Source organism: Octopus bimaculoides, chromosome 4, assembly GCF_001194135.2.
Source record: "Octopus bimaculoides isolate UCB-OBI-ISO-001 chromosome 4, ASM119413v2, whole genome shotgun sequence".
NCBI classification, from domain to species: Eukaryota; Metazoa; Mollusca; class Cephalopoda; order Octopoda; family Octopodidae; genus Octopus; species Octopus bimaculoides.
In genome coordinates, this window is record NC_068984.1 from 42,152,159 (window position 1) to 42,166,641 (window position 14,483).

Sequence of the window (14,483 nt, forward strand, 5' to 3'; positions counted from 1 at the left end):
TACATGTATAATCATAAATATATAGGGATTGACAGTAACCTGCTTCTCCAACATACTGAGAATTCAGAAATAGCAGTCAAAGAACTACTGATTTCAAAACTACAAATTATTACTCCAGATTGATAGCGATATTTTTGATACACAGAACAAAAAACAGTAGAGAAGAGTAAAAAAACACTTGCCTTAGGTTTTTTCATACTGAGCTACCCGGCAAAATTGTTAATTATTAATTTTATTACTAATTGACGATTCCCTGCCCTGCATATCTATACATACATGTATGTATATTATGGTTAAAAGAGTAAAGACCCCCTTCAGTCATGAATGATCATGGGATTGCACTGAGAATCCTTCCCCTCCGAGGCATAAGTCTAGGCAAGCATGTTTATGAATGACTGACAGTCGCCCATGCATATCAGCCTCCCCTCTGCACATCACCGATGTTATCCAAAGGTAAGGCAAAGGCCAATACAGCTTGGCACCAGTGACGTCGCAACTCATTTCTATGGCTGAGTGAACTGAAGCAATGTGAAATAAAGTTTTATGCACAAGAACACAACAGACAGTCCAGTGTAGGAATTGAACTCACTACCTCATGATTGTGAGTCCAACACTCTAACCACTGAGCCATGTGCCTTCACAAACACACACACACACACAGACACACACGTGTGTGTGTGTATATATATATATATATATGTGTGTGCGTGTATATAAGATTTATATTTTGTGTCATTAATGGTACAATAGATTATGGCTAAAGAAAAAACATATTGAATTAATAAGTATTTCTAAATATAATAGGTTTGTTTTCTTTTTATAAATTTAATCCTTTTCTTTTAGATGTCTTGTCTGAAATCTTATATATTTACCTAAATAGTAGAGCAGGTCTGTCGAGTTTTTGCAAATATTTTTCTTCAAAGAGGCTAATTGGTAGAGTCATTAGACCATTGGCCAGAATGCTTCAGGGTATTTGTTCCAATCCTTTATGCTTTGAGTTCAAATGTTGCCAGGGACAGCTTTGCTTTTCATCCTTTCACTGTTGATAAAAGAGTACCATTAAGAATTGATGCTTTGTGGTATTAATTCTGGCACTTTGGGTTTGAAGTTTAAATCTTACCAAGGCCTACTTTGGTGGTTGACTTAACCCATATTGTGTTTAATATGCCCAACTAGAACCTTGAGTGCCTTTAGCAGAGTCCACTCTATTGCAAACACTTGGGCCAAGCTTTCAATTTGAAGATACCGCTTTCCTTTCTTTCCACAAGTCTCAGACGCCTTATGAAAGGTTGCAGATATTGTTTGTTTATTAAAATAACTATTAATCTAGTGTTTGGAACATAATTTAGCATGAAATATTTATAGGTTTTAATTTAAATCACTTTAACCCTGTAACATTCAGATTACTCTGTTAAATGTAATGCTTATTTATTCTTGTTGTTTTGAATTTATCCTGCATTATCTTGTAGCCTTGAGATTTTGATTATGTGGCTGTATATTTTTTAGACTAAAATTGTAGGGTAAGTGTGAGAGGTTGGATCCGGCAGTTTGAGTATAAAACGGAAACTATTTTGGCCTGATATGGCCGACTTAAATGCTAAAAGGTTAAAACAGGGAATTTGTCTCATTGAACTAAGGGCTGTTTCAGGTTGGTTGATATTGAAAGAGTTAATGAACATAATTTTCAAAGGATGGTTAGAATTAATAATCAAAACTAGATTATGGATTATGCTAACTCTATGGATGAGATCTGTATATTTGAAACTGAAGTATTGTATATTATGTCATTTTTACTGAATTTTGTCAACTGTTTTGATAATTTACTTTCAAGTTCGGTGCCAAATCTATTTGGGTTGGCTGAATAACCCAGTATATCATCCAGGACTGAGTGCTTTTTAGCCTTATTTCTTGCATCTGTAACCTTTTGAAACACAGCTGTCTCGCTCATAGCTATCTTAATTATTCTTAGACTTTATGAAGTTAAGGCCATTACTATGAGTGTGTGTATGTGTGCATGTGTGTGTGAATGTGTGTAAGCAAATTTTGGTGGGTGTATGTTAGTATAGGATGAGGTGGGTAATTCTTTGGTGAAATAATAGTTGTGTGTTTATTTATATATATGTGTCTGTGTTTTCATGTGTGTGTTAGCATATGTGTGTGAGATGTAGTAATGTGGAGTAGGGTAGTAATGAGGTAATAGTAATGTATGAATGCATGTCTGTGCAATGCTGCCTGTGCGTGTGTGTGTGTGTGTGTGTGTGTTTGTGTGTGTGTGTGTGTGTGCACAGGCTTGCTCGAGTATGTTTGTTGATGTGTGTTTCTGTATTGAAGTATTAATATCCTACTGTGAAGATGGTGATGATGGGTTACTATTATTATTATTATTATTATTATTATTATTATTATTAATGACTACTACTACTACTACTACTACTACTACTACTACTACTACTACTACTACTACTAATAATAATAATAAATTCTTGTTTTATTGGCCACAAGGGTTAATATAAATCAAAAACATGTAAGGACAAAGGCAGGATGAAAAGTACAAAGGGTTTTATCCGAAAATAATTCTTTCTACTATTATCAAAGGTCTGAAATTTTGGGGAAAGGGTGTAGTCAATTGCATTGATGCTAGTACTTGACTGGTACTTTATTTTATCAACCCCACAAAGATGAAAGGCAAAGTTGACCTTGGTCAGATTTGAACTTGGAATGCAAAGAGCTGGAGCAAATGCATTTTTCTGATGTCCTTGCAATTCTGCCAACTTACTTTTGTAGTAGTAATAATAATAATAATAATAATAATAATGATAATCCTTTCTACTATTGACATAAAGCCTGAAATTTTGGCGGAGGGAGATAGCTGATTACATCAACCTCAGTGCTTGACTGGTACTTATTTTATCGACCCTGAAAGGATGAAAGGCAAAGTCGACCTCAGCAGAATTTGAACTCAGAACGTAAAGATTGATGAAATGCCACTAAGCATTCTGCCTGCTGTGCCAATGATTCTGTCAGCTCATTACTTTAGTAATAATAATGTTTCTACTATAGGCACATGACCTGAAATTTTGAGGGAGGGGGCTAAATGATCACACTGGTACTTATTTTATCAACCCTAAAAGAACGAAAGGCAAAGTCGACCTTGGTGGAATTTGACCTCAGAATATAAAAATGGATAAAATGCTGCTAAGCTTTTTGCCTGCTGTGCCAATGATTCTGCCAGCTTTCTGCCTTAGTAATAATAATAATCGTTTCCACTGTAGGCAGAAAGCCTGAAATTTTGAGGGAGGTGGCTAAATGATTACATCGGCCCCAGTACTTAACTGGTACTTTTTTTATGGACCCGAACTCAGAATGTAAAGACAGATAATAAATGTATTTGTTTAAAGTGTATTTTGTGAAGATGAATTGCTTACCAGCATTTAAACAAATGTGTGTACCAGCTAGTGTTCCTCTGTATTAGTGAAATATTAGTGGAGTCTGTATTTTACTTTCTTAGTGTATTTGTGTTTTAGCACTTTAATGGTAATGCTGATGGGGATAGTGGAGTTGATAGCCTCTTAATGTGATAATGGTATTTGTCTGTGTATTTTGTATGATTTTGTGTCTTTTTTGGTGTGTGTGTGTGTGTGTGTGTGTGTGAGAGAGAGAGAGATATAAAGTTATCATACTTGTATTATTGTTTGTAGTAGTGTGAGTGTGTTCATAGTATTTTGTATGTGTGTGTACAGTAGTACATAAATGTATTTGTAATGGTGGTAGTGGAGGGGTAGCAGTACTTTGTGATAATAATGTTATGTGTGTTTAAATACATGCTAGCAATGTGGACAGTATGTGTGGGTTACACCAAATTTTAAGTAAATGACATTTGTGTATGTGTGTATATGTGTGAATGTGAGTGGGAGGTACAGAGATTAAGAAGCTATTTTTATTTCTTTTTCTTCTTTTTTTTTTGCCATTTTGATAAAAATTCCTTCTTAGCTGGATGGGCAGTTTTCTGTGTAATAGATATTGTAATTCTTGTTTGTGTAAAATCAGTCCAACAGAGTATGACTATTTAATAGTCACTGATGTTGCTTTAACCAACGAAATACCCCCTCCATTCATCCATAATAGAAGTCTTTTTTTTTTTACATGTTATTATTTATTTGGATTGGCAGAATCGTTAGAGCGTTGGACAAAATGTCTTGTGGTATTTGTTCCAGCTTTTTGCCTTCTGAGTTTAAACTTCGCCAAAGTTAACTTTGCCTTCCATCCTTCCAAGGTCAATAAAATAAAGTACAAGTTAAGTACTGGGATCATTTTAATTGACTAACTCCCCCCCCCTCAAAAAAAGGAAAGAAAAACGAAAAATATTGGCCATGTGCCAATGCAAGAAGTTATCATTAATTACTGGCTTTGATTCAGTCAACTAACCCTCACTCCATATTTGTGGCTTTGTGTCTAATCAAGGGATCCTTATTATTTTTATCATTTTGCAAGGTTATACAAGAAATAACTGTGTGGCAAAGATATCATCTTTATGCTCATGAGTTGTAAGTTCAAATCCACTGCTGGTATTTCATTGACTATTTGTGATGCTGATAGTGAGTCTTTATTCCACCTGCCCTCACTTCATCTAGGCTGTTTAGAAGAGCTATTAGAACTTCTTTGAAATATAACAACATCCTATTCAGGATGTTGAGATGTTTGTATCTTCTCCAGTTGTCTCAGAATACATAGACAAGGACAATCATTGATACTACGGAATGGAGTGGATGGTGGTGGTGGTGGTGGTGGGGCTTTCAAGTTTTTCGTGCAGTGGCTCATGAAACTTGTTTTGTTTAGTACCAGGACAATTCAAGTTGAAGTGACCCATAATAAAAAGCATTCCAACCATGAACAAGGTGCAGGAGTGGCTATCTGGTAAGTAACTTGCTTACCAACCATATGGTTCTGGGCTCAGTCCCACTTGGGCAAGTGTCTTCTGCTATAGCCTCAAGCCAACCAAAGCCTTGTGAGTGGGTTTGGTAGATGGAAACTGAAAGAAGCCCGTCGTGTGTGTGTGTGTTTGTGTATCTGTGTTTGTTCCCCGCCACCATCACTTGACAACTGATGCTGGTGTGTTTATGTCCCCATAACTTAGCTGTTCAGCAAAAGAGACTGATAGAATAAGTACTAGGCTTACAAAGAATAAGTCCTGCAGTCGATTTGTTTAACTAAAAGGTGGTACTCCAGCATGGCCACTGTCAAATGACTGAAATAAAAGAATAAAAGAATATCACCTTTCTTTCAGACACTGTGTAGCTACGACAACATTATCTGATATTACCTTTCTTTTTTTAAGATGATAGAATTTAATTTCAGTGTAATTTGGCCTCTATTTTTAGCTGATTAAGCACCATGTGAAGGATGCTCTTGTTGGTTTATCATGAAGCTGTTATTTCACTTTCTTTATTTTTTTATATAATGTTGATGTCCTTGTTCTCATAGTCAGATCACTTCCAGAACTAGAGAAGAAATTTCAGGTGTGGAAGCAAGGTCTAAAATCAAATGGCCTTAGAATTAATCTAGCAAAAGCCAAAGTTTTAGTAAGTAGGAAAGCAGACAATTCACATATCCCTTCAAGTAGATGCCTCTGTTTGATCTGTAGAAAAGGCATAAGTAGAAACTCCATAAGATGTACCCTTGCTATGGACACATAAGAGGTGCAGCAATATCAGAAGGTTAACAGGGAAAATAGTCTTTTTGCATAGCAGACGTACAGGTACAATAAACACTAGAATTGTACAGAAAATGGACTTCATCAAATGCCAGTGGGGAAAACTAGTAGTTGATAGCTTCCATTACCTAAGTGACAAAGTCAGTAGTGGAAGTGGATGCTCCAAGAGTGTAGCTATGAGAATAAGAATAGGCTGGACAAAGTTCAGAGAGCTTCTACCTCTGTTGGTAACAAAGGGTCTCTCCCTCAGAATAGAAGGCAGACTGTAAGATGCCTGTGCACGAATAGCTGTGCACCACAGCAATGAAACATGGGCTGTGACTGCAAAGGACACGCGATGGCTTGAAAGAAATTAAGCCAGCATGCTTTGATAGATGTGCAATGTCAGTGTGCCTGTATGACAGAGCATAAATGTCTTGAGAGAAAAACTGGGCATAAGAAGCATCAGATTTGGTGTGCAAGGGAGACAAATATGGTCATGTGATGCCTGTGGACAAGGACAGCTGCATAAAGAAATGCCGAGCTCTACCTGTGAAGGGAACCTGTGGAAGAGGAAGACAATGGGATGAGGTGGTGAAGCATGATATTCAAATGTTGGGCCTAATGCAGGTGATGACCAGTGACCAAGACCTTTGGCGATATGCTGTGTTTGAGAAGACTCATCAAGCAAGTGAAATCATAGTCATGGCTGTTACCAGTGTCATGTATATAGCACCTGTGAAATCGTAATTGTGGCTGTTGCTGGTAGCATGATCATTGAATGTCGGGCCTCATGGAGGCGATAACAAGTGACCTAGACCTTTCACGATATGCTGTGCCTGAGAAGACACATCAAACCAAATGAAGTCATAGTTGTGACTGTTGCCGGTGTCATGTAATATCACCTGTGGAATCATAATCATGACTGTTGCTGGTGTCATGTAAGTGGCACCCACGCTGTTACTCATAAAAAAACACCCAGTACATTCTCAGCGTGGTTGGCATTAAGAAGGGCATCCAACCATAGAAACCATGCCAAATCAGATTGGAACCTGGTGCAGCTCTCCAGTCAAACTAGCTAACCCATGTCAGCATGGAAAGCAGACATTAAACGATAATGATGATGATGATGATGATTTGACATCACTCTGTAAAATGGTTGGCATTAGGAAGGGCATCCAGCCTTAGAAATAATGCCAGAAAAGACATATGGAGCTTGATGTGGCCCATGGAGAGATATTACTTTATTTAGAAACAGGTGAGGGTTGGCAACACGAATGGCTTCAGGTTTTAAAAATCTACCTCAACAAATTCCATCTGACTCATGGAAAAGTGGGCATTAAAATGGTAATGATGATTTCCATTATGGGCTTCCATACAGTTTCTGACTACCATCCAATATGATTATGTACTCATGCTTTAGCTTTGTTTCATTCTTTTACTTTTGTTCAGTTCACTTTTATTTTATTTACACAGTCAAGCTGACTTTGTAGGTTGGCAGGGCATAATGTATAGTTTAAATCAGTATAAAATCTCTAGATTTCTTTTTCCGGTTTAACCCTTTGTAGCTTGGAAATATGAGACAAAATGACAAGGAAGCAGTGTTTGTTAACTGCAAAATCACTGTTAATTTCACTAATGCACATAGACCTGTATGTTATAAAACCCAGCATACATTGAGTGCATGTGTTTCATTTTTGTTCACGTGCACCAAAAAGAGTGGGAAAAAAATTCAACGGAAAACGGAAGTGATATAATTGACCATAACTGTATCATATTCCTCAGTAAAGAAAAGAGAAGGCTGAAAAGAAGAAGAAAAAAAAAATAACTTTGCAAATTTTTAATTAATCTGTTATATTTTTACTTCATTCACACCACCTAACAGCATGGGGTTAATTGCAGGTTAAGGTTGAGTTAGAGCTCTTATTTTATTTCACACTATTAATCTCTGGATGTGATCATTGCATTTGGCTGAGTAAATTGTATATTAACAGTTACCAAGCTGTAGTAATTAACACTATTTTTCCCATATGGTTGCAAAAGGCCCTATTTATTTATGATTAATGTGTTTTATTGGACTCTAATATCCAAACAAGTTGTATCTGGCATTGAGGTACCAGAGCATCAGTCAAATATAATAGGATTATTAGTGTACTTAATCATTATTTTACCCATTATTATCTACATTGAATATAGAACATTTTCTGTTTTGAAAAACATCCTTATCAATTTTATCTCACAAATGGATGAATTATATGTTTGTATGAGGAGCTGTCATCCTTTATATGTATGTATTAGAGTGCTACCCATCGCATGATGAATAACTTTGGAAGTATTTTTATGCCACCATGGGTAATATCAGGAAATATGGCATGCATACAATACTTAACTATTGAATTTCTTAGTGCTTATACAAAATGATGAAATGTATACTAATTTTCAAAGCAAAAATATCTATTACCTTAAAAATTGAAGTTAAATAAAACAAATTTCTCATTTGTATAACTTGTCCCATAACTAATCTGTCATTTACTGCTTCTCCTCCTCTTCCTCTGTCTCTGATTCTTTCTCTCTCATTATGTGTGTGGTACTCTTTTTTTCTTTGTCTGTCGCTAAGCTTTATATGTGCACTCATCTTACACCTTTTATAGTAACTCTCTTCCCGTCTATTCATTACTCTTTTCCACCACCTCTCTATATGATGTAAAAGCATGGCTGGAGAAACCAACAAACCCGCCGACCAACATTTATATCAGCTATTATTATGTAAAGATCACTTATATTACTAATGCATTTTGAAAGTGACTTAACACTCATTTTAATCTCTTATATTAAAGCAAATAATAATATCCTATTTTAGTATTTTAGTTTGAGGTTGTAGTCATTTCACTTCACTTACATTGCTAATACTCTTTGGAAAATCATCATTCGCATGTTTTCCTATCTGCCTTCTCTAAATACCTAAAGCTGTATGAGTATGTAAGAAGTAAAATGTACTTTGCTTATTTAAAACAACATAACTCAGTATCAGTGTAAAAAAAAAAAATGCTCTCCTGTTAGGTTTTAGAAGTGCCAGCTGTTTAGTTTCCTATTTAAGTATGTTTTCTTATGTATATATGTGTTTTTTGTGGGAATATATCAGTATATGTTTATATATGTGTATATACATATATTTGTCTATGTACGTGTATGTATTTTATTTTTTCTGTTGTTTTTCTTTTGGTCTGTACATATGTGTGTATGTATGTGCTTGTACACATGTGTGTGAGAGCAAGTAAGAAAATTAGTGATGAATACACTCTGGCTGTTATCAATCACTGCCTTGTTACATTATAGATGATTCCAGAAAGACCAAAGCTCAGAGATTACACCCTGAAAAGAAACTGTGGTAATAAACTTTTAAGAGTTGATATGCAGTATTTTCCATTATCTTTAGTCTATCTTGCCACAGAGATGATCAGCCTGAGCCCATCTTTGTTCTTTAGTGCTGTTTTTTTCTCCTGCAGCTAGACTTTTGCTCTCTTCTGCAGCCCCAAGTAGCTTCTTCAACTTATAGTTCTTAATGTCTCTTTCCAGATGCTATCTTATTGCCTTGCAGAGAACAAAACACTGCTTTTATATAATTAAAAAAAAGAATAAATCTCCTGGTCTTGACCCTATTCCCACAGAGATCTTGAAGGGGGAAAAATATTTCTATACATGAACATATCATTGTTGCATTGCAGAAGCACAGAGCTAGGAGTATATAGCTTAACATTGGGAGGATTCTAAATCATTATCATCTACAAAAACAAAGGAAATGAATGAACTGATTCTTTCTTCTTTTTTTTTTTTTGGAATGGTTCAATTTGAAGTTTCTTTATTCTTATAATGTCAAAGGAGATAAGTGTATTTGCTCTAATAGTAAGGCTATTGTACTCTTGTGTCTTCCTGAGAAGTTCATATCCTAGTTTGGTCGAATCAATATCAGAAATCATTGCACCAGAGTCAGAATGCAGTTTCTGTTAAAAAAAGATAATTGTTATTATCTTTATTACAAGGCAGCTCTAGGAGAAATGCAGAGAGTGACATCAGGACACACTCATTGCATTTCTGGATCTACTAATAGCTTTTCATCTAGTAACTTTGAAATTATTTCTGACTCTGACTCCAGTTTTACTTTGTAAGTGTTGCGATTATTTATGCCTGATCACCAATCTTGTACATAATACTACCAGATTAGTGGTTGGGCGTAAATAGCTAGACTACCAGAGACAACTTCTTCAATGAGTGGTACACTAAAATATATCCAGTCCATATAAGAAAATGGTTGCTTTAAAAATAGAAAGAAAAGAAAGTAACAGAGTTGACTGGTTATCTTATGAGGGACTACAACTAATGACAAGACACCGTGAAATCCTTCCAACCCATGCCAGCATTGAAAAACGGAGATGAAATGATGATAATGATGATGTAAATCAATGTCTGATTTTTAAAATTTTCCACTAAATGCTTGAAAGTGTTTCTTTTTCTTTGTTATGTTTGTCTGTGTCCATTCTAATTAAATATACACAGATATTTTATTTGAATAACTGTAGCTCTCTAGGTTCATTCTTTCATTTAAGAATTTCAAAAATGTAAATATTTATTTCTAAACTTGTCTGTGATTTGCGAGATTCTCTCTACTCTGAGATAACATTGAAGAATGTTAGGTTAATAACGAGAACCCAGCTATATGATGTTGAGTTGTAAAGTTATAATTATGCTGATGAATACTTCATACTTACTGTCTTTCTTCCTCTTTCTTTTCCTGTTTGACTATACACACAAATAATATATATGCACAAATATATACTTTGAACAGTCCTAGAGCGTAAACATATTTGTGTTTGAGTGTATTATATGTTTGCATATGTATTAATGTGTATATTTGTCTGTACTCATGCACACATATATACGCCTACATATATTTGTGTATGTTTATTTATATGTATGTGAATAGGTACATGTGTACAAATATGCATGTATATGTGTGTATGTATATATGCATAGATATATATACACATATGTATATTTAAAGCTATTGCCTTTATATAAAATATTTTTCTTTAAATTTTGACATCTTTTATGCAACTTTGTTTTATAATGAACAGATGTGAATGATTTTTGTGCAAATGTATGAGTTTGTGTGCTTTATATGTGTGTATGTGTGTGTGTGGTTGTGCATGTGTTCAAAAAGATGAAAGTAGTATGTAGGTAAGAAATGTATGAGAGAGGGTGCAGGAAGAACAAAGAAACCAAAATTAAATAATAATAATATTGATGATGATGATGATGATAAAAGCTGATAAAGAATCCCCTCTCCATAAAACCTAGTCTAGAAATTCTAAAATGATGCTAGAAATTAACAGAATGTGTTGAGATGATAAAGATGTAAACAACTCTGTCTACAAGTTTACTAAGTGTATAAAGTATATTTAGCAGTCATGCGGAAATTGTTGTTGTAGGTAGTAATGACGATGGAAGTGGTGGTGGTGGTGGTGGTGGTGGTAGAGGTGGAAGCATCGGTGTTGGTTTGTTGGTGGTGGTAGTGTTGGTGAGTGTAGATGGGGTACATTATGATGCTGTTTGTAGTATAAGTTGTAGTAGTGCTGGTTGTCATGTTGTTGGTACTAGTGCTGCTTTTGAAGCTTTTGTAACTAGTAAAACAGGGTTAAGGATTAGTGAGAAGCACCAGTGGGCTGAAGGAAAGAAAGAAAAAAAAAAACATAGCTTTGAACTTTGGACATTGTTGTGCCTTTTACCTGCTTTGTTATCAGTTGGGCCAAATTCTGCTTCCTTCAAATCAACCAACCACTTAGTCTGCCAACCAGCCTACCACTACTGCTACTACTACTCAAATGGCCTCTGCCTTTCTGGTCTTTACTACTGTGGACCATCCCTACTTAAATCCATCCATTACATGCATAGCTCTCCTTTTCTTGTCACCCCTGATATGTCTGTCCAACCTTTACTATGGTAAATTCTTTGTATTGCTTTTTTTTCCTCATAACTGTAACTCTCTTCCTATCTACTTGCTTCTAACAACCACCAACATGCAGAATTTAGAAGAAAACCAATAAATCAAATCCGTATTATTAATACATACCTAGCCTCATTGATGTAAGCTACCATGCAGCACCACACACTTGATACATTCAAGTGTGTGGATTGAGAAATTCTTTGTTGTTAAATAAAGGTTCAGCTCCTTGAAATGCTGTTTCTTTTTTACAGAAACTACTATACTTCTGCTACAACTACATCTGACATTAACTGTTGTTATTAGCTCCTTATCAGCCTTTGTCAAGCAAACTTATTGTCAGAGACATCCCACTCTCCAGTCTGAGAGAGCCTGAAAAGCTTTAGGCACCTGAAAGTACTTTTTCTGGGTTAGTTTGCTGTGATACTAATCATAACTTAGAGTAATTTCTTGATGCATTTTTCAAATAAGGAATGTAAGCTGTATTTAGGAACTTTATTGGAGTTATATTGGTATTGTAAAGACCTTGTCTTTTCTATGAGTATTTGTCTTTTCTATGAGTATTTTCTACGAGTATGTCCACTCAACTTATGTTGAGTGGAATGATTTCAGCTGAGCACCTAAAGCAGGATTGAATGCTGTTCAGAATGGGAAATTAATTGGAAACTGTCACTTTCCAGTCTAATATTTTTTAAACATCTCCACTACCATATAAAGTATTAATTATATATAAATTCTTTATTAATGATGTGTCTCTATATGATTTCATCTATAAATAATAGCTAATAAAACATTTGGTTAAAAATGCCTGGGATGGAAAAATATGTGGGAAGCTGTATGAATCAAGAAATATGTAAATAAGTCTTTATTAATGATGCATCTTGAAGAGAATTCAACTAGACTTAATAGTTTCAAATTCATTTGTTTGTGCATTTGCACAAACAATAATTACAATTTGCTTACAGAAAACAATTTGTAAATAATTACATTGTTTTAATTTGATATTAATACAACATGATGATACTTTTGTAATAGGATAACATGGTCATTGTCTGGGGATATTTTATTGAGGAGCTGCTACTATGATTTTATAATTCTGTTACAGCGTGACAAAGTTGTAATAATGCTGGTGTAACAATATTACACTTGCTACTAGTATGACTCATCATTTCTACAATATGATAAGTGCTGCTTTAATGTGATGGGGTATCTACAATGTGATAGTGCTAGCATAATTCATTAATACTGCTGTTCTCTGGAGATAACATTTATTATCCATTCTCATGAACTAAACAGAATAGGAGAATACAAAGAATGGACTAAACAGAACAGGACGATACAGAGAATGGACTAAATAGAACAAGCGGATACATGTGGGATAGAAGAGTTGTTGAAGAGGTCACAGATGTGTGATGAAAGGCAATGGACATAAGATAAAATAAGAACAACAATAAACAAGTGAAGAGCGAATATATAGTGCATGTGTTTATTTAATATTTATTATGTTATTTATTTTCTTGTAGCTTGTTGACCCTGGTGATGTGCTTGAGCATGGAGAAGTGCGTGACAGTAACCGTATAACACTACTAGCTTTAATGAAGGAACATGGTTTCAAGACTATTGATCTGGGTATTGCTGAAGACAGGTAATGTCAGAGATTTTGTTAATAAAGTAATTGTGATGCTGTATTTGGTTGAGGATGCAATCATATTACATTTGATTTGGTTGAGGGTGCAATCATATTACAAAAGTTGTAAGGTTGATTGGGTGAAAAATAATTATACAACATTGAAATAAAATATTCTGAAACCAGTATTAACGCTTTTACTGTGGAGATCAGATATATATGCTCAAAATTTCATAACTATTAACTGCAGTGAGCAGTTTTATATATTAATCTATCCTTCGTTGAGGAATATCATTTTTGAAACTACTTTTTGTTGAGATGTTGTCCAGTTTATTGAAGCACTGTGACTTGCAGAGGATACCAGTTCTATTTATTTATTAGGTATTTAGCGTCATTACTAGAATAACCATGAAATTTAAGTATTACTCACTAAGGATTTCATTAAAAAATCACTATATGTGCACTTAAATGAATTTATTGGTGTTCAAATTTTATCAGGTCACACGTGTTCATTTTTATTGAAAAAACCAAAAGCAGACCAATTTTGAATTTCTTAATAATTGAAAACAATGTTGATGTTAGTTCATTTATAAAATAATGTTAATGAAGTGTTTGATGAGTAGTTCTTAATATTGTTGTCACAACATTTCTTTCAAACTGTAGTTTCAAAGCCATTCCACTTGAATTTTGGTCTAAATGCTATATAGCTTGATTGTCTGATTGCAATCTCAACTGAAAAATCTACTGTTTGATTTCTTTGAGGATTTTATAAACTGCTTATATGACTAACTAGACTTAGCAAATAATTACTTACTGCCATCTACATAAGTGGTCTCAGGGGGTTTCTAAGCAGTTGCACAACCTCTTAGAAATAACTGCCAATTCACCCTCAGATGACATTTTATCATCTTCTCGAAAATATACTTTGGACAACATATGAAAATACTGGAATGTCTTTGATCATATGTCTGCTTGATTGGGGTTAACGTGTGGCTAAATACCAACAGCAATGCTGGACATAGTTGTAATAGAACTATAGAAGTTACAGTACCAAAGGAATAGAATATCAGAGAACTGCTCCTTTGGCAACAAATGGGCTCTCAATCTGTATTCATGACAATTATGTTAAGAATGTGTCAGAAGTGTGATGTTGCACAGTAGTAAGGCAT

The 14,483-nt window shown here is 34.7% G+C and overlaps 1 protein-coding gene across 1 annotated transcript in view; it reads left to right on the top strand.

Moving 5' to 3' along the window:
• Positions 1 to 14,483, top strand: part of LOC106878507 (gephyrin-like) — a 52,904-nt gene that overhangs the window by 24,512 nt on the left and 13,909 nt on the right. The window contains exon 7 of the mRNA XM_014927731.2: positions 13,211 to 13,332. Coding sequence (XP_014783217.2) covers positions 13,211 to 13,332 — 122 coding nt within the window. The remainder of the gene's footprint in view (positions 1 to 13,210; positions 13,333 to 14,483) is intronic.